The sequence below is a fragment of the Macaca nemestrina genome, chromosome 5 (genome assembly GCF_043159975.1).
Source record: "Macaca nemestrina isolate mMacNem1 chromosome 5, mMacNem.hap1, whole genome shotgun sequence".
Taxonomy (NCBI): Eukaryota; Metazoa; Chordata; class Mammalia; order Primates; family Cercopithecidae; genus Macaca; species Macaca nemestrina.
Window position 1 is genome coordinate 151,644,282 of NC_092129.1, and position 26,591 is coordinate 151,670,872.

The 26,591-nt window shown below is 46.9% G+C and overlaps 1 protein-coding gene across 1 annotated transcript; it reads left to right on the forward strand.

Annotated features, from left to right (window-relative positions):
• Positions 1–2,340: 2,340 nt before the first annotated feature.
• On the forward strand, positions 2,341–26,341 carry LOC105466477 (class I histocompatibility antigen, Gogo-B*0103 alpha chain). Its single transcript, XM_071097291.1, is given in 13 exon segments — positions 2,341–2,802; positions 3,706–3,823; positions 4,672–4,885; positions 13,065–13,160; positions 20,823–20,961; positions 20,964–21,029; positions 21,158–21,427; positions 21,673–21,948; positions 22,521–22,796; positions 22,901–23,017; positions 23,458–23,490; positions 23,597–23,644; positions 25,259–26,341. Coding segments are annotated over 10 exon segments (1,326 nt in total). The 5' UTR covers positions 2,341–2,802; positions 3,706–3,823; positions 4,672–4,876; the 3' UTR covers positions 23,641–23,644; positions 25,259–26,341.
• Positions 26,342–26,591: the final 250 nt, after the last annotated feature.

Consider the following 26,591-nt stretch of genomic DNA (forward strand, 5'->3'; position numbering starts at 1 on the left):
CGGCCCCGCAGCTCAACTTGCTCTTCTAGATTTCTGCCTTCTGCTGGTTCCCAGCCTGGCACATCTTTACTGCTTGGTTAGCCCCTCCATACTTTCCATCAGATTTTTCAAATATGTACTCTTTTCCCACTTGCCCAGTAGTACTCAATGGGAGGGATGATCCAAACTACATAATTAATAATTGCTGAAAACTAAAGTAGAATGTACAATTTTTATGTCATTGTCACGTGCCAAGAGAGATAATGCATAGGTATCAGTAGTGACTACTTAAACATGTGTAACTTAGAGATAGTAAAAACAAAAATGATAGATAATATCTATCTATTCCAGATTAAAATATATATCAATAAACTCAAACTTCTAGGAAAAATATCTGCATATGTAATATATGACTGTGACTCTGATAGACAAACGTGGGAATATAGTATGAAGACACTTCTCATGATCTTCACTCTATGAGGCAGATAGTGTGAAATGAGACCCAGGGATTTGAAATGTGTTGCAAGACTCTGTGAAAGGCACTAGAGTAAGTTCTACACAAATAAATCAAAGCAATCTCCTCATAAATTACATTGGGCCTATCTGTGAGATGCATGTCCTTATCAAAATGGAGTTAATTCTAGGTAGGTGATCTTGATTAAATAAAATGGACTCTGACTCACTAGCTACTGGTCCACCATCAGTTTTTCCCTTTACTAAAAGGGAGGCCCTACCCTGAGCCAGCATTTCCCAAGAGGAGGTCTCTTGCTGACATCAGCTTCCAACAGGGTAAATTTTCATGGGAACCCAAAGAGAAGAGGAAGAGCTCAAGAAAAAGTGCCTAAAGAAATGACAAGAATGATAACATTTTACACTTTTATTGTGCTATGTGTCAAATAGTGGTCTTAGCACTTTAAAAAATGCCAATTCATTTTATTGTGACTACACATCTATGGCTTGTGCCTGTTATTTTTCCCTTTTATAGTTAATGCCACAGGAATGAAGATCACACACAAGTAGGGATGGAGCTGGGTTTGCACCCAGACAATCCTGCCCCAGGGCCCTGCTCACACCACTGCACTTTTCCAGAATGTGAGGGTGGGCGGAGAGTCCAGCTCAGGGAGAGAGACGGGAGTGAGAGAAGAAGGAGAGTGGGCCGACTGGATCACTGTGGTGGTCTGGACCCACGATTCCAGGAGAGAAAGACAAGGATTATGTCACTCAGGAAAAATATCCAAAGTCTCTGGTTTAAACTTAAGCATCTCCAGCTCTAGGACAGGTGGCTGGCGGGGAAGACAAACTAAGCCAAAGCCGCAGCTCTGAAGATTTCCCTCTCCTGAGAATTCTGCAGGAGTTTCCCTGACCCCATGGCCACCTCTCACCCTTTGCTCTTGATTTTCCCCCAGGACTGAGGACGGCGTCCTATCTGGTTTCCATTGGGTCCCGGGTTCTAGAGAAGCCATCAGAGTGAGTGGAGGATGAGCTTCATAAAGTGGGAGATCTCCAGGATCCTCCCTGGATCCAAGATACCCAGAGAAGCCGGGTCCTGTGTCCCGGAACTCCCTTCCTGCTCCTCTGCGGACCCTGACTTGGGGAGACCTGGGCTGGTGAGGAGAGGATCAGGATGAACTGGGCTGGGGAGGCAAGAGGGAAAAGGCGACTTGGAGGGCTCAGCAGCTCCTCTCGCGACGCCTCCGCCCCGGGCTGGGGTCTGCAGACTCCTCAGGTCGTTTGTCCCAGAGCCGCCGCCCCACGCCACCCTCCCCTGGTTCCCGTCCCTCTGTCCCCTTCCCACCTTCCCCGACACAGTAAGAAGCTCCCAAGTGAGCGGCTCCGGTGCCGGGCGGGGACGTGGGAGGGAGCTCGGAAGGCTGGGTCCCCGCGGGGAGGCGGAGCGAGGGCGTCCCAGAGACAGGGGGCGGGTGGGGACCCGAGGGGAGCGGGGCGGCGTCCCAGGCTCCCTGCGCCTCTCCCGCCCGCAACGTGTCGGTTCCCGGAGCCCAGGCCCGCACCCCGGGTACCTGAAGGCGGTCGGGCTGCGCCTTCACCATGTGGGCCCTGAGCTCCCAAGCGGTGCCTTCGTGAGCGACACGCGGTTCCTGAGCTTCTACTGTCGCGACGAGAATCAAAGCGTGAAGCCGCGGACGCCGCGGGTGGAGAAGATGGGACAGGGCTGTGGGCGCCCTGAGGAAAGTTCTCGAAGACCACAGGGAATGTGTTACTGAGGGGCCTGAGGTTCCTGGGCCGGCACCACCACCAGGGTCAGCGGGTGAGTGACCTCAGACTCCGGGCACAGGTGTTGGTCCCCGCACCCCCGACCCCAGAGGTACGAGCCCGGATCTCCCGGGGATGGGGGGCGGGACCTCAGCTGATCCCTCTAAGGTGGGGAAGCGTTGGGGACATTTTGCTCCAGGTTTCTCTTTCCTTGCGGATCATGACTGATTTGTGCTGTGACCAATCACAGAGGGAGGAAGGAGCTGGGGTGGGTGGGGAGACCTCTCTCCTCTCCCCGGCCCCGCCTCCGGCTCTCCCTGGGGCAGGTCCGGGGCACCGCACCTGCAGATGCTACTGCCTGGCTAGGTGGCGACTCCGGACAGGAGCTTCCTCGGGGGACACTTTCAGTCCACCTACGACAGGGAGATTTCATGTCCCTGAACGAGGACCTGCAGAACTCGACAGCGGCTCAAAGAGCGGCTTGGAGGATCCAGCACACTTGGGAGAGATTCTGGACCGCGGAGGCCACAAGGGAAGCCCTGATAGGTCACTGCATTAGGTGGTTGTTCAGACACCTGGAGCACGGCAAGGAGACGCTACTACCGGCAGGTACTGGGGTCCTCCGGGCCGCACGTCAGGACCTCTCGGAGCTGAAATTATGTTCCTTGGAGGCATCCATATTTGAGGAACGAGGGGACCGAACACAGTCTCCTCCTCCTCCTCTCCCTCCTCCTCCTCCTCAGCGTTTCTACTGCGGGGTTGGGGATTCTGGCCAAGGCTCCTGAGGCTGTCCCGAGGGTGGGTAGGGAGGGAGGACAGAGAGAAGGAGTGCAGGGAGGTAAACAGGAAAGCACAGTAGTTACTCCTGTCAACAGTGACGTACATGGGTCCAGCTTCACCGGGAATCTTTTTCTTTCCTGGTCCTCTGTGCCCAACAATTACATATAGTCTTTAACTCAACCGGAAGATAAAACACCAGGAAATGGAATCAGCAGAGACACAGTGGATGAAAGTACTACGCAGGACTGCTAGGTTGTAATAGAACGTAGCAGATGTATCAAAAGTTATAAACCTTTTTGCAAATCAGAAAAGAAACAGACATTTTAAGACTGAAAAGTGATATCACCAATGTTAGAACCAAAAAACTGGACCTGAGGGTGTCTCACCCGAGGGGCTTGAGTTAAACTCTGTTCTTGTTCCTTCTGGAGCCCCGTGGAGACTCCTGCTGTGCAGCAAAGCCTGGGAGGGGCCCCTGGCTGTGGAAGACAGGCTGAGACGTTGTCGGTGAGATAGGAGGAAGGGGACCTGCTGGACTCCCGGAGGCGCGGTACCCAGGGAAGGCCAGTTCCTGGGGCTGCCTTTGGGCTCCAGAACCTTGATCTAAAGTCAGGTTTTCCTGCTTCTCCATGAGCTTCCAGGAGCAGGGCCACATGGGTCTCAGAAAGTCCCACAGTGCCTGGGAAGTGGGTCTGTCTCTTGTGGGACAAATGTTCTCAGGTCTTTCTCTTTCAGATTCTTAAATTTCTTAAAAGAGATTGAATTGGAATTACCCAGGCCCCAAACTGAATTGATGAATTGGAAGTGTGTAATGTGCGTGTGTCTATCTGTGCACATGTGGATGTATAAACAGGTATGGGCGTCTGTGGGTATGTGTGTGTTTATAAGTGTGTATATGTATGTATCTGTACATATTTATGTATATAAGCAGGTATGGGTATGTATGTATGTGTGTGTGTGTTACTCTGTGACTTTCTCATACTTGGCACTACCCTGGCCTTTACCTGGTTGCTCCCTACACTGTAGGTTGTAAGGGACAGAACAGCTCTCCACCGGCAGGCACGGAAGGGGGATCAGGAGAAGTGTTGGGGAGAGCTGGTTTCATCACACTTGGAATAAGGAAACAGGACATAAATGGATGGGTCCCACTCTTTTACAGAATTGTGCCTTTAAAAAAGTGTCAGTCATGTTCCTAAGGGATTTACATGAATTAAATCATTTAAACCTCACAAGAGCTCTATGACCTAGAGACAGCTATCAGCCCCATTTTCAGACAAGGAAACTGAGGTCACTAGGAAGTTCAGTAACTGTCAACAGGGTGACTCATGACTCTAAGGAGACAGTCTGACTGCTGAGCCCAAGTGACCGCCCTTTCACACTCACCCTCATACCCATCTACTGGCTCCCTGTGGGTCACCGCCTGTGGGCTCTGACCAGCTTCCCTTTCTTCTCCAGGCACAGAGACTGGACCAGAGTCTATTGCATTTGTCACAGTCCCGAGGGGGGAGTCATGGGGTTGAAGTGACCCATAGGCTGATGGAATGTGCTTGCTGGATGCAGGGGAAAGGGAGATTTATATCTGCCCTGGAGGGAGTCCGTGGTGTTTGCATCATGGCATACGAGGTGCACTATCTAGAATGCTGAAGGGTAAAGACCAGCGGGGGCCATGTAGAATCTATTCATCACTGTTTTATTTCACAGCCTGCATGGGCCTGAGAGCGGTGGGGTGTTCACTCATCTCCTTCCAATCCCTGATGATTCCTGACCTCTCTTCTTCCAACTGGTAATACCTGCACTCAAGGTTGAACCATGAGGAGGAGTCTACCCACACCCCAGACCACGGCACTTCCTCCTCTCTGTCTGCCACTCCCTAGTGGGGCCTCCTGGATGGTGTGAGAGGACAGCAATGGAGATAGTAAGAGAACTTGACATTTACACTGGTAAAGAGAAAGCGGGATGTCAACCTAGGAGAAAGATAAGGGCTGTCACAGGGAAGGGGATGAGAGAAGTTCTAACTGGCCCCAAGGGTCACTTAACTCAATGAAAGCTGTGGGAAGTGTTTTCAGCTATCTATTTCTATGTAAGAAATTGCCACAAACTTAGCAGCTTACAACAACACATATGTATTATCCCACATTTCTATGGGTCAGGAATCCAGACACAGCTGTGCAGCTTTCTCATATGATTTTCATCAGAATGCCATGGCTGGGTCTTATCTGGAGGCTGAACTGGGGAAGGATCCACTTCCAAGCCCCAGCAATTGTTGGCAGGATTCATTCCTCCATGCCTGTTAGACTGACAGCCTCAGTTCCTTACTGGCTGGTGACCAGAGGCTGACTTCAGTTCCTTGCCACACAGGCCTTTCTGCTTCATCAAAACTTGCAAACAAAGAAGGCAGAAGACAGAGTCACCTAGTAATACAGGAGTGGGGCTGTTATGACCTCATCACAGAAGTGGCATCATTTTTGCCACATTCTGTTGCTTAGAAGCAAGTTTAGGTCCCACCGGTTCTCAGCTGAATGAGATGCCACGAGACAGGATCACTGGGCATCATCTTAGGATCTCTATGCACAGGCTGGACCATGACTGAACAAGATCATTACAAACCTGGGTCGCGGACTGGGCCAGATGATCTGTAGAGCTGAGCTGTGTTTATGAAATCAAAGCCCTGGAAACAAAAATCAAGAGATGCCCACTGGAAAGGCTGGTCTTGCATTCTGTGTGAAAGCTAAGATGGCGTTCTCTCCCAATATTTTTCTCTATTGGTTTTCAAACCTCCTGCATCTGTAAAGAAGCAACACCACTAAACCTATGTGTTTTTTTGTTTTCATTCGAGTGTCATACTGTTAGGCAAATCTTCTGCTTTCACTATTTCTTCAAGCTTGTTTTCATGCAGAATCCCGCAAACTTCTGGTAATTATACTTTGTTGATTTCTTTTCCTTCACTCAGTTTATTTTTTAGTGATTTTATTTCTCTTGTATGGATAAATTAGTCAATTTAATTAGGGAATTTGTGTCTTCTAAAGAAATCTTTCTACTATTTTTTGGACCATATGGGCTAAGATCCTCTTGCCAAGCCTCAGCTCCCTTCCCACATGGACACAAGACAAAATTAGTCGGGGCCCTGGGAAGTCAGGGATTGGCATAGTTCTTAAGCAGGACCAGACATGTAGGTCACAAAGATATAAGGCAGATACCTTTGATTTCCTTATGTCCCTGATGATAGCATACCTGGCACTCAATACCTGTCTGTAGAGGTGAACTCAACTAAACTCCTCCCTGATCACTCAATACCATGTGAGCCCAAGCACCTCTTATGTCATGGGCCAAATTCCCTTGTTTTATGTCATTTTTCCAGATGGGGTGCTGTTCACATGGGGACCTTTCTCCTTTTCCACCTCATTTTCCATGTGTGAAACAGTGGATCTTGATCACTCAGATCTCTCAGGGTCCTTTCTACCCTTTCCTCCATCCTAATATTCTCCCTACATTTCCCGCCAGGGTTTCCCCGAACCTCTTCTTCTCCATGTATCCAGTCTAGCATCTCTCAGTTCATTCTTCACACTTAACCCAGAGTGATTCTTCTGGAATGCAGATCTGATCAAAGTTCTTCCTGACTTCAGTGCTGCCAATGCTGCACATTTTCCTCGAATAAAAGCCAAGGTTCTCCCCAACCCCACAAGCCTTAGTCATTGAAACTGCTCACTGCTCCAAGCTTGCTTTTGGCCCCTGCGCTCCTTTCTCTCTAATCTCCACCCTGAACTGCTGGCAGTTCCCCCAGACTTCCTGTGTGCTCTGTCTTCCGAGCCTGTGTTTGTGATACTGATTCCCTAAAAGATTTCTCCTGCCATTCACCTGGATTAACTGTGTTCCTCATCCAGTTCTCTGTTTAGACATTGCATCCTCCTGGAAGCAGTTTTCCCACACTTATCATAGTAGCCTGCATTTACCTGTTTTTTGAGTCCCCTTCTGGAATCTTTGATGTTTCACTCACTGAGGCCTAGAAGGGCCTGACACATAGTAACTGCCTAATAAATGTTTGCTAAATAAATGTGGGGTTCACCACAAGATACCACCTTATACATGCAAGAATGGCATTAATTTGACTGAGTGGTGGCTCAAGCCTGTAATCCCAATATTTTAGGAGGCCAAGGCAGGCAGATCACAAGGTCAGGAGACTGAGACCATCCTGGCTAACACAGTGAAACCATGTCTCTACCAAAATACAAAAAATTATCCAGGTGTGGGGAATGTGCCTATAGTTCCACCTACTCAGTAGGCTGAGGCAGGAGAGTTGCTTGATCCTGGGAGGTGGAGGTTGCAGTAAGCTGAGATAGCACCACTGCACTCCAGCCTGGGAGACAGAGCAAAACTCTGTCTCAAGAAAAAAGAAAAAGAAAAGAAAAGAAAAAGAAAAAAATGGCATTAATTATAAAGTCAGAAAACAATAGATGTTGGCATGGATGTGGTGAAGAGAGAATGCTTTTACACTGCTGGTGGTGAGAATGTAAATTAGTACAACCACTATGGAAAGCAGTATGGTGATTCCTTGAAGAACTAAAACTAGATCTACCATGTGACCCAGCAATCCCACTACTAGGTATCTACCCAAAGGAAAATAAGTAATTATATGGAAAAGACACATGCACACACACGTTTATAGCAACACAATTCACAATTGCAAGGATATGGAACCAAGCTAAGTGCCCATTGACCAACCAGTGGCTAAAGAAAGTGTGATGTGGGAGGTTAAGATGGCCAAATAGGAACAGCTCCAGTCTGCAACTCCCAGTGTGAGTGATGCAGAAGATGGGTGATTTCTGCATTTGCAGCTGAGGTACTGGGTTCATCTCACTGGGGCTTGTCAGACAGTAGGTGCAGCCCATGGAGCAGGGTGGGGCATTGCCTCACCCAGGAAGTGTAAGGGGTTGGCGAATTCCCTTTCCTAGCCAAAGGAAGCCATGACAGACAGTATCTGGAAAATCGGGACACTCCCACCCTAATACTGTACTTTTCCAATGGCCCTAGCAAATGACACACCAGGAGATTATATCCTGTGCCTGGCTCAGAGGGTCCCACACCCACAGATCCTCACTCACTGCTAGCACAGCAGTCTGAGATCGAACCACAAGTCAACAGTGAGGCTGGGGGAGGGGAGTCCGCCATTGCTGAGGCTTGAGTAGGTAAACAAATCGGCTGGGAAGCTCCAACTGGGTGGAGCCCACTGCAGCTCAAGGAGGCCTGTGTGTGTCTGTAGACCCCACCTCTGGGGGCAGGGCATAGCTGAACAAAAGGCAACAGAAACTTCTGCAGACTTAAACGTCCCTGTCTGACAGCTTTGAAGAGAGTAGTGGTTCTCCCAGCATGGAGTCTGAGATCTGAGAACCGACAGACTGGCTCCTCAAGTAGTTCCCTGACCCCCAAGTAGCCTAACTGGGAGACACCTCCCAGTAGGGGGCAGATTGACACCTCACACAACCGGGTGCCCCTCTGAGATGAAGCTTCCAGAGGAAGGATCGGGCAGCAACATCTGCCATTCTGCAATATTTGCTGTTCTGCAGCTTCCGCTGGTGATACCCAGGCAAACAGGGTCTGGAGTGGACCTCGGGGAAACTCCAACAAAGCTGCAGCTGAAGGTCCTGACTGTTAGAAGGAAAACTAACAAACAGAAAGGACATCCACACCAAAACCCCATCTGTATGTCACCATCATCAAAGACCAAAGGTATATAAAACCACAAAGATGGGGAGAAACCAGAGCAGAAAAGCTGAAAATTCTAAAAATCAGAACCCTTCTTCTCCTCTAAAGGAATGCAGCTCCTCGCCAGCAATGTAACAAAGCTTATGGAGAATGACTTTGACGAGTTGAGAGAAGAAGGCTTCAGACGATCAGTAATAACAAACTTCTCTGAGCTAAAAGAAGATGTTCAAACCCACCGCAAAGAAGCTAAAAACCTTAAAAAAGATTAGATGAATGGCTAACTAGAATAAACAGTGTAGAGAAGTTCTTAAATGACCTGATGGAGCTGAAAACCATGGCACAAGAACTACGTGATGCATGCGCAAGCTTCATTAACTGATTTGATCAAGTAGAAGAAAGGGTGTCAGTGATTGAAAATCAAATGAATGAAAAGAAGTGAGAAGAGAAGTTTAGAGAAAGAAGAGTAAAAAGAAACAAACAAAGCCTCCAAGAAATATGGGACTATGTGAAAAGACCAAATCTACGTCTCATTGGTGTACCTGAAAGTGACGGGGAGAATGGAACCAAGTTGGAAAACACTCTTTGGAATATCATCCAGGAGAACTTCCCCAACCTAGCGAGGCATTCCAACATTCAAATTCAGGAAATACAGAGAATGCCACAAAGATACTCCTCGAGAAGAGCAACTCCAAGACACATAATTGTCAGATTCACCAAAGTTGAAATAAAGGAAAAAATGTTAAGGGCAGCCAGAGAAAAAGGTTGGGTTACCCACAAAGGGAAGCCCATCACACTAACAGCAGATCTCTCAGCAGAAACTCTGCAAGCCAGAAGAGAGTGGGGACCAATAGTCAACATTCTTTTTTTTTTTTTTTTTTTTTTTTTTTTTTTTTTTGAGACAGAGTCTCGCTCTGTCACCCAGGCTGGAGTGCAGTGGCCGGATCTCAGCTCACTGCAAGCTCTGCCTCCCGGGTTCACGCCATTCTCCTGCCTCAGCCTCCTGAGTAGCTGGGACTACAGGCGCCTGCCACCTCGCCCGGCTAAGTTTTTGTATTTTTAGTAGAGACGGGGTTTCACTGTGTTACCCAGGATGGTCTTGATCTGCTGACCTCGTGATCCGCCCGTCTCGGCCTCCCAAAGTGCTGGGATTACAGGCTTGAGCCACCGCGCCCGGCCCAACATTCTTAAAGAGAAGAATTTTCAACCCAGAATTTCATATCCAGCCAAAGTAAGTATCATAAGTGAAGGAGAAATAAAAGCCTTTACAGAAAAACAAATGCTGAGAGATTTTGTCACCACCAGGCCTGCTTTATAAGAGCTCCTGAAGGAAGCACTAAACATGAAAAGGAACAACTGGTACCAGCCACTGCAAAAACATGGCAAATTGTAAAGACCATCAATGCTAGGAAGAAACTTCATCAACGAATGAACAAAATAACCAGCTAATATCATAATGACAGGATCAGATTCACACATAACAATATTAACCTTAAATGTAAATGGGCTAAATGCTCCAATTAAAAGACACAGACTGGGAAATTGGATAAAGAGTCAAGACCCATCAGTGTGCTGTGTTCAGGAGACCCATCTCATGTGCAGAGACACAAATAAGCTCAAACTAAAGGGATGGAGGAAGATCTACCAAGCAAATGGAAAACATAAAAAAGCAGGGGTTGCAATCCTAGTCTCTGATAAAATAGGCTTTAAACCAACAAAGATCTAAAGAGACAAAGAAGGCCACTACATAATGGTAAAGGGATCAACTCAATAAGAAGAGCTAACTATCCTAAATATATATGCACACAATATAGGAGCACCCAGATTCATAAAGCAAGTCCTTAGAGACCTACAAAGAGACTTAGACTCCCAGATAATAATAATGGGAGACTTAAAAAAAATTTTTTTTTTTATTTTACTTTAAGTTCTAGGGTACATGTGCACAACATGCAGGTTTGTTACATATGTATACATGTGCCATGTTGGTGTGCTGCACCCATTAACTCGTCGTTTATGTTAGGTATATCTCCTAATGCTATCCCTCCCCCTTACCCCCACCCCATGGCAGGCTCCGGTGTGTGATGATGCCCACCCTGTGTCCAAGTGTTCTCGCTGTTCAATTCCCACCTGTGAGTGAGAACATGTGGTGTTTGGTCTTCTGTCCTTGCGATAGTTTGCTCAGAATGATGGTTTCTAGCTTCATCCATGTCCCTACAGAGGACATGAACTCATCCTTTTTTATGGTTGCATAGTATTCCATGGTGTGTATGTGCCACATTTTCTTAATCTAGTCTATCATTGATGGACATTTGGGTTGGTTCCAAGTCTTTGCTATTGTGAATAGTGCTGCGGTAAACATACATGTGCATATGTCTTTATAGCAGTATGATTTATAATCCTTTGGGTATATACCCAGTAATGGGATGGTTGGGTCAAGTGATATTTCTAGTTCTAGATCCTTGAGGAATTGCCACACTGTCTTCCACAATGGTTGAACTAGTTTACAGTCCCACCAACAGTGTAAACGTGTTCCTATTTCTCCACATCCTCTCCAGCACCTGTTGTTTCCTGACTTCTTAATGATCGCCATTCTAACTGGTGTGAAATTGTATCTCATGTGGTTTTATTTGCATTTCTCTGATGGCCAGTGATGATGAGCATTTTTTTGATGTGTCTGTTGGCTGCATAAATGTCTTCTTTTGAGAAGTGTCTGTTTATATCCTTTGCCCACTTTTTGATGGGGTTGTTTGATTTTTTTCTAGTAAATTTGTTTAAGTTCTTTGTAGATTCTGGATATTAGCTCTTTGTCAGATGGGTAGATTGTAAAAATTTTCTCCCATTCTGTAGGTTGCCTGTTCACTCTGATGATAGTTTCTTTTGCAGTGCAGAAGCTCTTTAGTTTAATTAGATCCCATTTGTCAATTTTGGCTTTTGTTGCTATTGCTTTCTGGTGTTGTAGTCATGAAGTCCTTGCCCATGCCTATGGCCTGAATGGTATTGCTTAGGTTTTCTTCTAGGGTTTTTTATGATTTTAGGTCTAACATTTAAGTCTTTAATCTACCTTGAATTAATTTTTGTATAGGTATAAGGAAGGGATCCAGTTTCAACTTTCTACATATGGCGAGCCAGTTTTCCCAGCACCATTTATTAAATAGGGAATCCTTTCCCCATTTCTTGTTTTTGTCAAGTTTGTCAGAGATCAGATGGTTGTAGATGTGTGGTATTATTTTAGAGGGCTCTATTCTGTTCCATTGGTCTATATGTCTGTTTTGGAACCAGTACCATGCTGTTTTGGTTATTGTATCCTTGTAGTATAGTTTGAAGTCAGGTAGCGTGATGCCTCCAGTTTTGTTCTTTTGGCTTAGGATTGTCTTGGCAGTGCAGGCTATTTATGGTTCCATATGAACTTTAAAGTAGTTTTTTCCAATTCTGTGAAGAAAGTCATTGGTAGCTTGATGGGGATGGCATTGAATCTATAAATTACCTTGGATAGTATGGTCATTTTCACAATATTGATTCTTCCTATCCATGAGCATGGAATGTTCTTCCATTTGTTTGTGTCCTCTTGTGTATCATTGAGCAGTGGTTTGTAGTTCTCCTTGAAAACGTCCTTCACATTCCTTGTAAGTTGGATTCCTAGGTATTTTATTCTATTTGAAGCAATTGTGAATGGGAGTTTACTCATGATTTGACTCTCTGTTTGTCTGCTACTGGTGTATAAGAATGCTTGTGAGTTTTGCACATTTAGAAAACCTGATCATCTCAGCTCAAAATCTCCTTAAGCTGATAAGCAACTTCAATAAGTCTCAGGATACAAAATCAATGTGCAAAAATCACAAAAACATACAAAATGACTTAATGGACTCTAGGGGCTTGTTGGTGAAGTTTGGGAATAGGGTGAGGTATAAAAGTCAACAGTGGGTACAGAGTACACTGCTCGGGTGATGGTGCACCAAAATCTCAGAATTCACTACTAAAGAACTCACACACATAACCAAAAACTACCTTTCCCCCAAACACTATTGATATAAAAACATTTTAAAATAAATGTGAGGTTGATTTGTAATTTAAAATTTATTTTGAATGGCTACTACAAGAAAAAGATTTAAAAGATTATAATAATAAAAATGTGTATAGAGTGAAAAGCAAGTTTCCTCCTCCACCTCATCCACATTTCTTCCAAATTCCTTGCCTGGACACAACCACTGTTACCAGTTTCAGCAAGAAATTAAGAAAGAAATTAAAGTTCTGTTCTTCATAATAATCAGGATCAATTATCCCTGCTTATACAGTAACCCCTCCTTTTCCCAACAGCCTCCTAGCCTGTGGAACCCAAATTGAACAGGTAAAAAACATACCCCTAAACGTAATGTAACTTGTGCTCTGTTCCATGGTAGGAACTTCCTTCTCTGGGATCCCAAACTCCTAGACAAGCTGAGTATGTCGAGGGGATGCGAAGCACCAACACCCCACGTGTGTTACCGGAAGTGCTGGTGAGTATAGTCATTCATTCTTCCACCACTGGTTGTTAGAGACTTACTCTACCTGTTGGAGACTTGGCACCATGTAACAGCTGCTGGCATAACCTTAGTGTATGCTTCATCCTGAAGGACATTACCCATCCTGATAGGATGTGATCTTGAAGATAAAACCCAGTTGCAACCTCAAGAGAACATTCCACTGCTCTATCAGCTGGCAGCATGTGTGGTGCAGTAAGGGGTAGAACCAGAAGGTCTCATGGTCATGTGTCCACTGCCAGATGGCCTTTGCTGTAAAGTAGGTCTCTTAGTCTGGGGCAATGTTATGTGGGTCCCCTATTAGAAGATCATACATATGTGAGCCCTTGAATAATGGTTCTGAGTGTGGCACTGTGGAAACAAAGAACAAACTCATACCCCTAATACAAGGTCACCTAAATCCGAAAGAACCCCTGACTTTTTCATTGTGAAAAAGTAAAAATATAATCAATTTGCCACCAAATTGCTCATTGACCTCCATAAGCGAAGGTAATCTGTTGGAGTTTGTTTATCGCTGGAAGGTAGGTTGTGACAATAACCATGTCAGCCATGCTGAAGGGAGCCCAAGCCTTGAGTGCATCTCTGCCACCATAGATACTACTTTCAAGAGCCTGTTTCATGAGCACTGGGATGGTTAAGGACAGAGGCTGGCTGATGTGTACTGAATGATTCATCCTGTACACGTGGTTGTTTAGACTATTTGTATAGAGGCTAATTTTTGCTGAGCATTAACATCTCATACAAAAGATCCTAACACTTTGTGTGTACTGTGTGCGTCTTTCCAGATATTCCTGTTCCTGATCTTCCAATCTTGCTCCTTCCAGGCCCCTGACCCGCTGTTTAAGCCATTTGCCGTTGCCTATGAGTCTGTGCATATTCTTACCTCAGGTCACTTCTGTCTACACAAAGTGGGCGAATCAGAGCCCCACCTGCCTATAGGCAGGACCCTCTTCAGCGCTGTCTCTGCTCATTGCCGAGTTGCCCACACTGCAGGCACACTCTACTGCTGCCTCATACCAATGCACTAAGCTGGCATGTTTATGAAGAAGCTCAGAATTTTCCTTTTAAGTCAGCTGGTCATAGAAACTACCCATAAGGTCATTGGTGAGAGTCGAGGTCAAGGCAAAAGTCCAGCAGTGTGAGGTGACATGAAGTCTGAGCAAGGTCTTTATGTAATTAACATCAGTACTCAGAACATGCATACTTTCACCCAAGGGTCAGCCATTGGTTTCAGTAAAGGCCCAAATGGTTTCCCTTCGCTGTATGTGTGTTCATTCCCCTCCCCGAAGCTATGTGTAACCCCATAGGGATCACAGAGGTTCCCATCAACCACAGCCAGTTACATCCACAAAAGCCTTGATCCTTGTTAGCAGATGGGAGAGGGTGGCTTTGAGGATTGAAATCCCTCCTTCATAGGACTCTGGATACTTACACAGTTGCTTCCTCCTGTGCTTCTCCATGAATCTCAGCACTGTGTTTGGGACACCATCTGCACTCTTACTCTTCACGCAATTCTGTTTGCTCCCCCGATGGCTGCTTTTCCTTTGAAGCACAACAGTGGCCATCACGTTCTTGGCTTGAGGGTTACTGGCTTACTCTGTGGGATTCTGGGGTCAGTTCCTTCCCTTTTTTAGCCATCCTTGTGCTTCACAAAACTTAGCTTCACAATTATACTCATCTCTCTCTGTATGCACCTCTAAGACATTACTGATAAAACAACTGAGTTTTTTTGAAATTACAAAAACATGCACAAGAAAATGTTTATGGGGCCAATTGATTAGCATGGAAAAGCATAAACCTTCCTGTTCTCTGCCTCTCATTAGAATTTAATCCCCCAAAATTGAACTCGTTTCAAACTTCTGGATTAACTAGGAGTTGCTGTAGCCAGCCCATTCTAGGCAGCATCCTGTAAGCCCCTGGGATTGGTGGACACAAGACCACTTTTTCCATTCATATATGTGGTTCTGTTCTGATCAGATCAGTGGACTTCCAGTGCCCTTCCTGAATATACTGAGGTAAATTACTCAGACCACGAACTGACATTTTTGTTTTCTTTTTTTTTTTTTTTAGACGGAGTCTCACTCTGTCGCCCAGGCTGGAGTGCAGTGGCGCGATCTTGGCTCACTGCAAGCTCCGCCTCCCGGATTCATGCCATTCTCCTGCCTCAGCCTCCTGAGTAGCTGGGACTACAGAGGCACCCGCCACCACGCCTGGCTAATTTCTTTGTATTTTTAGTAAAGACGGGGTTTCACTGTGTTAGCCAAGATGGTCTCAAACTCCTGACCTCGTGATTCGCCCGCCTCAGCCTCCCAAATTGCTGGGACTGCAGGCGTGAGCCACCGCGCCCAGCCCACGAACTCACATTTTTTAAATAAATAAAATAGCAGCATAGTTAAGAATTTATTTATCCTGTTACTGGGTATGTACCTGAAGGATTATAAATCATTCTACTATACTATAAAGACGCATGCACACATATGTTCATTGCAGCACTATTTACAATAGTAAAGACTTGGAACCAACCCAAATGCCCATCAGTGAAAGACTGGATGAAGAAAATGTGGCACATATACACCATGGAATATTATGCAGCCATAAAAAAGAATGAGTTTGTGTCCTTTGCAGAGACATGGATGAAGCTGGAAACAATCATTCTCAGCAGACTAACACAGAAACAGAAAACCAAACACTGCATGTTCTCACTCATAAGCGGGAGTTGAACAATGAGAACGTGTGGACCCAGGGAGGGAAACATCACATACCGGGGCCTGTCGGGGGATGGGGGCAAGAGGAGGGATAGCATTAGGAGAAATACCTAATGCATGTGGGGCTTAAAACCTAGATGATGGGTTGATGGATGCAGCAAACCACCATGGCACATGCATACCTATATAACGAAGTTGCACATTCTGCACATGTATCCCAGAACTTAAAGTACAATAAAAAATAATTTATTTCATTTGTACAGTCCATTAAATTTTTTGGACATTTTTTAAAACTGCACTTTTCATAATTTCTGATACATCCTAGCTCCAATAAATAACTTGCCCAAATGACTAAATCTCATAGATATATCAATGGTTTACATCATCTAACGGCACATTTGCATGTCAAACTGAGGTCAGCCAGTCCACCTTCATTCACTGTTAGTAACTCATGTGCTGCATTGTTAAAAACCCATTATCACCTCATATCCCCTCTAGCGTCTTCTCTGTAGAGGAGAATCCAGGCACTACATCTCCCACGATCCCCTTCCCTGTATAGTTCCAGTTTACATTTTCCAGTGAGAGAGACTTGCATGAGAAATGGGGCCCAGGAGAGATGGCGGGACAGGCCTGTAACCATCAGTGGTGGCTGCAGGTAGAGGAGCAGGCAGATGTCAGGTTCTCAGTGGCTTCCCTGCTAGGCTAGAGACCCACCTGCTTTGCCTGTGCAGACTAAGATGAGTGATAAGAGCTTTCTCATAGGTTCTGGAGAATATAACAGTCTTGCAGCAGGATTCTGAGAACTTCCCATTCATGCTTCAAGCTGAAGTCTTCAGTATATGCTTCCCTGACCTCCCAACTGCAGCTTTCAGGAGCTCCAATGGTGACTGGTATTATTATAGTATCCTGCTGCTGCTATAACAAATTACCACAACTAAGTGGCTTAAAACAACACAAGTGTATTCTCTTACAGTTCTGGAGGTAAGAAGTAAAAAATGGGTCACTATGGGCTAAAAGTAACATGTCATCAGAGCTGCATTTCTTTTGAGGCTCTAAAGGAAAATCTGTTTCCTCACCCTTTCCAGCTTCTTGGGGCTGCCTGCATTCTTTGGCTTGTGGTCTCTTCCTCCATCTTCCAAGTCAGCAGTCACATCACTTTGACCTCTGATTCTGTTGCCATAGCTCTAACTCTGATGCTGCTCTCTACTCCTTTCACTTATAAGGACTATTGTGATTACATTGAACCTACCCAGATAATCCAGGATAGTCTTCCCATCTCAAGAGCCTCAGCTTAATCACATCTGAAAAGTTCCTTTTGCCCTATTAGGAGACATTTTTACAAGTTCCAGGGATTAGGACACACACATATTTAGGAGACCACTACTCTGCCTGTCACATGACTTCACCAATATTTGTTACCCGTGGTTTCCAAACATTAGTGTATGCTCTTATTTCTATTTATTCCTGAAATACCAGAGTGAGTCTGTTTTTCTGAAAACGGCTCCCTAACGCCCAGAGGAGCTCAAAAATTTTCTGTCTGTTGTCTCAAAGTCTCCAAATTGTACTGATTCTTTTTTTTTTTTTTTTTTTCTTTTTTTTTTTTTTGAGACGGAGTCTCGCTGTGTCTCCCAGGCTGGAGTGCAGTGGCGTGATCTCGGCTCACTGCAAGCTCTGCCTCCCGGGTTCACGCCATTCTCCCGCCTCAGCCTCCCGAGTAGCTGAGACTACAGGCGCCCGCCACCACGCCCGGCTAGTTTTTTGTATTTTTAGTAGAGACGGGGTTTCACCGTGTTAGCCAGGATAGTCTCGATCTCCTGACCTCGTGATCCACCCGCCTCGGCCTCCCAAAGTGCTGGGATTACAGGCTTGAGCCACCGCGCCCGGCCTTGTACTGATTCTTCAGTGTGCAATGGCTGTAAATTAGGCAATAATCTTGCTGGGGTGTTGGAGGGGGAAGAAAGGGAATGACTAGACAGCCCTTCTGATTCTATCCCCTGTCCCTGATGGCTGGCCATCTTGAGCTGTAAGCCAGTTTCCCTCCCACATAGACCCAGTCATTTCTGACTCCCCAAGAGGTTTTAACAGTATTCATACCCACTTCCTTCATCAGTCATCTTCTTGTTTTATGTCTCCATGTTTGCATTTTTCTTCTCTTCTACCACTGTAGTTCTGCCTTGATTCTTCTGCCATTGCCTCCCTTTTACACGCATGTGCTTCAACCAGTTCTCTAGGAAGACATTCCAGACAGCTCTTTATCATTTGTTACTATGTTTATTTGACTGCAGAGCTTTCAAGATTTGTAACATTTTATTTTTAAATTTTTGGTGTAAAAATAATTCATGCTCACAATAGGAAATGAAACAATCAAAATATGCATAAATATACTTTTAAATCTCTCCTGTCGCTAAATCCAAACCCACTTTACTAAGGTGATTACTATTGCATCAGCCTTCTTTCTGCATGTCTACTTTCTTCACTTGCATGCAAACCATACTGAGTGTTTTTATCTGGTAGCTTTTGTTGAACTGCAATGACTGTAAATTTTATATGTAATTTAATCATTTTCCAGACAACTTGTGATATAACTTAAATAGTATAAAATCCACACATTCAAAATATACAATTCGGTGGTTTTTAGAATATTCACAGTTGTGCCTCCAGTACTACAATCAATTACAGATCCTTTTATCTCCTCCCAGTCCTGCAGAAAAATCCATATCCAAAGCCCAGGCCTAAGAAACTACCAACCTATGTTTTAGCTCTACAGATTTATCTATTCTGAACATTTTATGTAATGAAATTATACAACATGTGGCTGTTTGTGTCTGTCTTCTTTTACTTACCAGAACGTATTCAAAGTTTGAATGAATCGTAGCTTGTATCAGTACTTAACATCTTTTTCATTGCTTAATTATATTCCATTGTATGGATATATCACAATTTATTTATTAGTTGGCAACATTTTGGTCCTTCTCATTTGGATTATAATGAATAATGCTGCTACAAACATGGTATATAAGTTTTAATGTGAACTTACGTTTTTATTTATCTTGGGTATGCTGTATACATAGGAGGGGATTGCTGGTTCATGTAATAACTTAATGTTCAACAATTTGAGCTACTGATAGCCTGCTTTCTAAAAGGGCTATGTCTCTTAAGTCCCCACCAGCAAAGTGTGAGTGTTCTAGTATCTCCACATTCTCATCAACACTAATTATTACCTTTTTAATTATGGCCATTCTAGTGGGTGGGAAATAGTATCTCATTTTTGGGTTGATGTGCATTTCCCTGATGGTTAATGATGTTGAACATGTTTCTATGTGCTTATGAGCCTTTTGTATATTATTTGTCTTATTATTTTATTTATTGTGTATTATTATCTTATTATTACTAATATTATTATATTGAGTTACAACCATTCTTCATATATTCTAAATACAAGTCCTTTCCTTGCCAGATGTAAGATTTGCAAAAATTTTCTCCCATTCGATGAGTTTCTTTTCACTTTCTTGGTGGTGTCCTTAGACTCACACATTTTTAATTTTGATGATGTTCGATTTATCTTTTATTTCCTCTTTTTGCTTGTGCCTTTGGTATCATTTAAGATCAGTTATTTTTACCTAATCCAAAGTCATGAAGATTTATACCTATGTTTTCTTCTAAGAGTTTTCTAGTGTTAAGTCTCACATTTAGGTCTTTGGTACACTTTGAGGTAATTTTTATATGTAGTGTGAAGTAGGGATCCAGCTTTATTCTTTTGCATATGGATAGCCTGTTGTCTCAGCACCACTTGACGAAAAGATAATTTCTTCCCCCACTGAATTATATTAGCACTGTTTTCAAAAACCAATTAACCATAGAAGTGAAGAGTATTGCTGGGCCCTCAATTTTGTTCTGACTTCATTCTTTTTAATGCTGTTGTAAGTTGGATTTTTAAATAACATTTGTATTAATGCATTGATACTCTATAGAAGCACATTCAATATTTGTGTTTTGATCTTGTAGCCTACCAATGTGCCAAACTCATTTAGTATTAGTAGTTTAGTAGTTGCTAAACTCATTTAGTGTCCAGATAAAATATGCACACTGCTTGGATGTGCATAGTTCAGGAAAACAGGCAGTGCTTGAGCGTCCGTGAAGAGCATTGGGACTGCATGGAGCACTTCCAAATTTGAGGTGATGACTACAGGCTCCCGGTTGCAATAGACAGTAACAAACTCTGCTTCTTTGTATTCAAGAGATGTTCTGGACTCACGCAGGGAAACTCGGGCTAGGGAATGAAGATAATTTTAAATGCAACAACTCAGATTAACAGATCCATAGTCTGGGAAAGTAAAACTTAGGAGCTTTGAGAGTTTAATTGTAATGCTGTTTTGACACAGGTCTTTTACAGATTGGAATTCTAATCATTCAGGGATTACCAATATTGTGCTACCTACTGTATTAATAAACAAAAAGGAAACTGGTCTCTATGAGAATCTCTACGTGGTGCCTTCAGACAAAACTTCACCAGGTTTAGAGAGAAAGCCCCTGTCTCTACACCTCCATTCCCAGGGCGAGCTCACTCTCTGGCATCAAGTTCCCCGTGGTCAGTTTCCCTGCACAAAAGTCCAAGGGGAGAGGTATGGAGTGGGAGGCAGGGAGTCCAGTTCAGGGTCGGGGATTCCAGGACGAGTAGGGAAGGGGAAGGGGCTGGGTGCAGCCTGGGGGTCTCTCCCTGGTTTCCACAGACAGATACTTACTTGTCCAGGACTCAGGCAGACAGGGTGTCAAAGAGGCTTGGTGTAGGAAAAGAGGGATCAGGACGAAGTCCCAGGTCCTGGGCGTGGCTCTCAGGGTCTCCGGCCTTATCTGCATTGGGGAGGCGCAGAGTTGGGGATTCCCCACTCCCCTAGTTTCACTTCTCCCAACAGGTGTCGGGTCCTTCTTCCAGGATACTCGTCACGCGTCCCCAGTTCCCACTCTCATTGGGTGTCGGATGTCTAGAGAAGCCAATCAGCGTCGCCGCGGTCTCAGTTCTAAAGTCCCCACGCGCCCACCCGGACTCAGAGTCTCCTCAGACGCCGAGATGCGGTCATGGCGCCCCGAATCTTCCTCCTGCTGCTCTCGGGGGCCCTGGCCCTGACCCAGACCTGGGCCGGTGAGTGCGGGGAGGGAGGGAAATGGTCTCTGCGGGGAGGAGCGAGGGGACCGCAGGCGGGGGCGCAGGACCCGGGGAGCCGCGCGGGGAGGAGGGTCGGGCGGGTCTCAGCCTCTCCTCGCCCCCAGGCTCCCACTCCTTGAGGTATTTCAGCGCCGGCACGTCCCGGCCCGGCCGCGGGGAGCCCCGCTTCATCTCCGTGTGCTACGTGGACGACACGCAGTTCCTGCGGTTCGATAGCGACGCCGAGAGTCCGAGGATGGAGCCGCGGGCGCGGTGGTTGGAGCAGGAGGGGCCGGAGTATTGGGAAGAGCAGACAGGGCTCGCCAAGGACGTCGCACAGACTTTCCGAGTGGGCCTGCGGAACCTGCGCGGCTACTACAACCAGAGCGAGGCGGGTGAGTGACCCCGGCCCGGGGCGCAGGTCACGACCTCTCCCCACCCCCGAGGGACGGTCCGGGTCTCCCCGAGTCTCCGGGTCCGAGATCCGCCCCGAGGCCGCGGGACCCGCCCAGACCCTCGATCGGGGAGAGCCCCAGGCGCCTTTACCCGGTTTCATTTTCAGTTGAGGCCAAAATCCCCGCGGGTTGGTCGGGGCGGGGCGGGGCTCGGTGGGCGGGGCTGACCGCGGGGGCGGGGCCAGGGTCTCACACCCTCCAGTGGATGTCTGGCTGCGACCTGGGGCCCGAGGGGCGCCTCCTCCGCGGGTATCACCAGTTCGCCTACGACGGCAAGGATTACATCGCCCTGAACGGGGACCTGCGCTCCTGGACCGCGGCAGACACGGCGGCTCAGATAACCCAGCGCAAGTGGGAGGCGGCCCGCGAGGCAGAGCAGTGGAGAGCCCACCTGGAGGGGACGTGCGTGGAGTGGCTCCGCAGACACCTGGAGAACGGGAAGGAGATGCTGCAGCGCGCGGGTACCAGGGGCAGTGGGGAGCCTTCCCCATCACCTCTAGATCTCCCGGGATGGCCTCCCACGAGGAGGAGAGGAAAATGGGATCAGCGCTAGAATGTCGCCCTCCCTTGAATGGAGAATGGCATGAGTTTCACTGATTTCCTCTGAGGGCCCCCTCTGCTCTCTAGGACAATTAAGGGATGACGTCTCTGAGGAAATAGAGGGGAAGACAGTCCCTAGAATACTGATCAGAGGTCCCCTTTGACCCCTGCAGCAACTTTGGGCACCGTGAATTTTTCTCTCAGGCCTTGTTCTCTGACTCACACTCAATGCGTTTGAAGGTCTGATTCCAGCTTTTCTGAGTCCCTCGGCCTCCACTCAGGTCAGGACCAGAAGTCCCTGTTCCTCCCTCAGAGACTAGAACTCTCCAAGCAATAGATTATCCCAGATGCCTGTGTCCAGGCTGGTGTCTGGCTTCTGTGCTCCCTCCCCCACACCAGGTGTCCTGTTCATCCCCAGGGTGGTCACATGCATGCTGCTGGGGTGTCCCATGAGAGATGCAAAGCGCCTGAATTTTCTGACTCTTCCCATCAGATCCCCCAAAGACACACATGACCCACCACCCCATCTCTGACCATGAGGCCACCCTGAGGTGCTGGGCCCTGGGCTTCTACCCTGCGGAGATCACACTGACCTGGCAGCGGGATGGGGAGGAGCAAACTCAGGACACCGAGCTTGTGGAGACCAGGCCAGCAGGAGATGGAACCTACCAGAAGTGGGGAGCTGTGGTGGTACCTTCTGGAGAAGAGCAGAGATACACGTGCCATGTGCAGCATGAGGGGCTGCCGGAACCCCTCACCCTGAGATGGGGTAAGAAGGGGGATGAGGGGTCATGTCTCTTCTCAGGGGAAACAGGAGCCCTTCTGGAGCCCTTCAGCAGAGTCAGGGCCCCTCATCTTCCCCTCCTTTCCCAGAGCCATCTTCCCAGTCCACCATCCCCATCGTGGGCATCGTTGTTGGCCTGGCTGTCCTAGCAGTTGTGGTCACTGGAGCTGTGGTGGCTGCTGTGATGTGGAGGAGGAAGAGCTCAGGTAGGGAAGGGGTGTGGGGTGGGGTCTGGGTTTTCTTGTCCCGCTGGGGGTTTCAAACCTCAGGTAGAAGTGTTCCCTGCCTCATTCCTGGGAAGCAGCATCCACACAGGAGCTAACCCAGCCTGGGACCCTGTGTGCCAGCACTTACTCTTTTGTGCAGCACATGTGACAATGAAGGACGGATGTATCACCTTGATGATTATGGTATTGGGTCCTGATTCCAGCATTCACGAGTCAGGGGAAGTTCCCTGCTAAGGACAGACCTTAGGAGGGCAGTTGGTCTGGGACACACGCCTGCGTCCCTCCTGTTTTCTGATCCTGCCCTGGGTCTGTAGTCATAGTTTTGGAAATTTCTTTTGGGTCCAAGACTAGGAGGTTCCCCTAAGATCTCATGACCCTGCTTCCTCCCAGTCCCCTCACAGGACATTTTCTTGCTACAGGTGGAAAAGGAGGGAGCTACTCTCAGGCTGTGTGTAAGTGGTGGGGGTGGGAGTGTGGAGGAGCTCACCCATCCCGTAATTCCTCCTGTCCCACGTCTCCTGCGGGCTCTGACCACCTCCTGTTTTTGTTCTACCCCAGCCAGCGACAGTGCCCAGGGCTCTGATGTGTCTCTCAAGGCTTGAAAAGGTGAGATTCTTGGGATCTAGAGTTGGGGGTGGGGGAACAGAGGGGAAAGGCCTGCATAATGGAGATTGTTTGATTGTGACGTTTCAAGTGTGTGGTGGCTGTTCAGAGTGTCATGACTTACCACTTACCATGACTGACTTGAATTTGTTCATGACTGTTGTTTTCTGTAGCCTGAGATAACTGTCTTGTGTGGGACTGAGATGCAGGATTTCTTCACATCTCCTTTTTGTAACTTCAAGAGACTCTGGCATCTCTTTCTGCAAAGGCATCTGAATGTGTCTGCGTCTCTGTTAGCAGAATGTGAGGAGGTGGAGAGACAGCCCACCCCCGTGTCCACCGTGACCCGTGTTCCCACGCTGACTTGTGTTTCCTCCCCAGTCATCTTTCCTGTTCCAGAGAGGTGGGGCTGGATGTCTCCATCTCAGTCTCAACTTTATGTGCACTGAGCTGCAACTTCTTACTTCCCTACTGAAAATAAGAATCTGAATATAAATTTGTTTTCTCAAATATCTGCTATGAGAGGTTGATGGATTAACTAAATAAGTAAACCCTAGAATTTGAGAGAGCAAATAAAGACCTGAGAACCTTCCAGAATCCACATGTTCGCTGTGCTGAGTCTGTTGCAGGTAAGGGTGGAGGAGGCTGTGAGGAGCCCAGTGTGGACTGGGCCTGTGCCTAGTTGCTGTTCAGTTCTTCATGGACTTTATGTGGTCAGTCCTCAGCTGGGTCACCTCACTGCTCCGTTGTCCTTGTCCCTTCAGTGGAAACTTGTCCAGCAGGAGCTGTGACCATAGAGGCTCAGACATCACCGAGGGTGGCCCCTGCACACGGGGTCTCTGTGCATTCTGAGACAAGTTTTCAGAGTCATTCACCTCCTGCCCTGCTTCTAGAGCTTCTGTTCTGCTCTGCTCTCCTGCCCTCTCTCCCTGCCCTGGTTCTTGTGATCTTGGTGCTGAATCCAATCCCAACTCATGAATTTATAAAGCAGAGTGTAATTTAGACTTATGTTTGTCTGTGAAATTGGACCCATCATCAAGGACTGTTCTTTCTTGAAGAGAGAACCTGGTTGTGAGCTGCAGTGTGCTGTGGGGGGTGGGCACCAAGGGAGTGATTGACTGTGGAAAAGAATGAGGGCAAGGACTGAACCCTGGACCTCCAGTTGTAAGGGATATGATCAGACCACACCCAGAGCAGACTGCACAGTTCTGACCCCATGTCTAGAGGACACTTAGACAAGGAAATTCCGTGTGTACAGGGATCACCCGGACGTGGTGCTGAGATCCAGGAAGTCTGGAGTCGAGCTACAGATTCTGTATTTATGACAAGGCTGGAGTTCATGTTGCTGTTCTCCAGATTACACTTGGAGTATCAAGAATAGCAGGATCCCACATGTCTGAGCATCAGCCTCACCTCTAGGGCTTGTTATATAAACGATTCCTTGGTCTTGTGCATAATACTCTGAGACAGGGGTTCTGGGTAGCCTGAGTATTTTCTAAGCTCCCACCAGCAATCCTGTTGCTCAGCCAGATTGGGAACCACTGAGATCAGAGAGTGCCCAGGGTGGGTGGATGGGGTGGGTTTTCAAACCTGTTTAAAAGAGGATTTTTCTCACAGAAAGAAAAGGGAGGCTGTGTATCATCAGTTATGAGATGTGACATTCCCTGTTGTTCTCTCCACTATGGAGTAGAGGCCAGGTAGACAATTCAGGATGTGACTCTTGCACAAGGAACACCTGTGAATGCCGCTCTCTGACACCCGCCCACAGACTCATTTCCCACTCACTTCTTGGAGCAAACTATGGAAAACAAATTTCTGTAATGTACACATTAAGTCATATATCTGGTATTGGGGGCTAGTTTTATTGTGGGGAAGGCCACAGAAGCACGCTGGAACTTACACATCCAGGAACAGAATCCACAGCCCACCCTGGATCAGGTCCCTCCTAGGAAGAACTGCCCCTGCTGCTGAGCACAGACGCCACTGCTCACACCTCTGACACCTGGTGCTGGACACTGGACCCTGAGGCCAGGACAGATGTCACTGCTGCACCTGGAAATGGACATCACTACTGTCACTCAGTCATCTTTACTAAAATGTGTTCTGCACAGTCCCAGCCTCTCTGTCACCTCAGTCTGGCTCAGAGGCTGGCAGTGATATAGGAGTTAAGAAGAAATTATTTAGACAGGCAGTGAGTGTATGGAAGGCTTTTAATGAAAAGCAGGCTCCGAATTATTTTCTTTTCTAACAAGGAGCAGCCTGTAATATCAAGCTTCAGACATAGACAAGTAAGCTGGAAGCTTGCACGGGTGAATGCCGGCAGCTGTGCGAATAGAAATCGGACACCTGGGACTAGGCATGTTCACAATGGTGACTCCATCTTCCCTTCTGTTTGCCAGGCTCCTTCCTTACCGTAAGGAGCAGACAACATGGCGTCGGCCAAGTGGCAAGCCCATTTGCATAATAGGATGAGGGTGGGGTGAACAGCCTTCCACTTGCACTATGTAAATATCACACCTGGTCCAACCAACCTGTGGGCCCTACATAAATCAGACACCATCTCCTCAAGCCTGCCTGTAAAATCCGATGCATTCCCATTCCAGGCCAGAATTCCCTTTTGGGTGCCCCTCTCTCTCCCAAGAAGAGAGCTGTTCCCCTTTGTCTTTCTTTTGCCTATTAAATGCTTTGCTCCTAAACTCACTCCTCGTGTGTCAGTGTCCTTAATCTTCTTGGTGTGAGATGACACACCCTTAGTATTTACCTAGGACAATGACACCTCTTCAGCAGGTGGTCATCGGACTGGTGGAGCTTAAGACGCATGTCCATGATCAACGGCAAGGGTGACTGGAGTGTTGTCCTCTTCCAAGGAGGGAGGTGGTGTCTGTCTCCTCTCAACATTTTGCATGTTGTAAACCAAAAATAAACATCAAAGCCGCCCCCTCCTTACAGT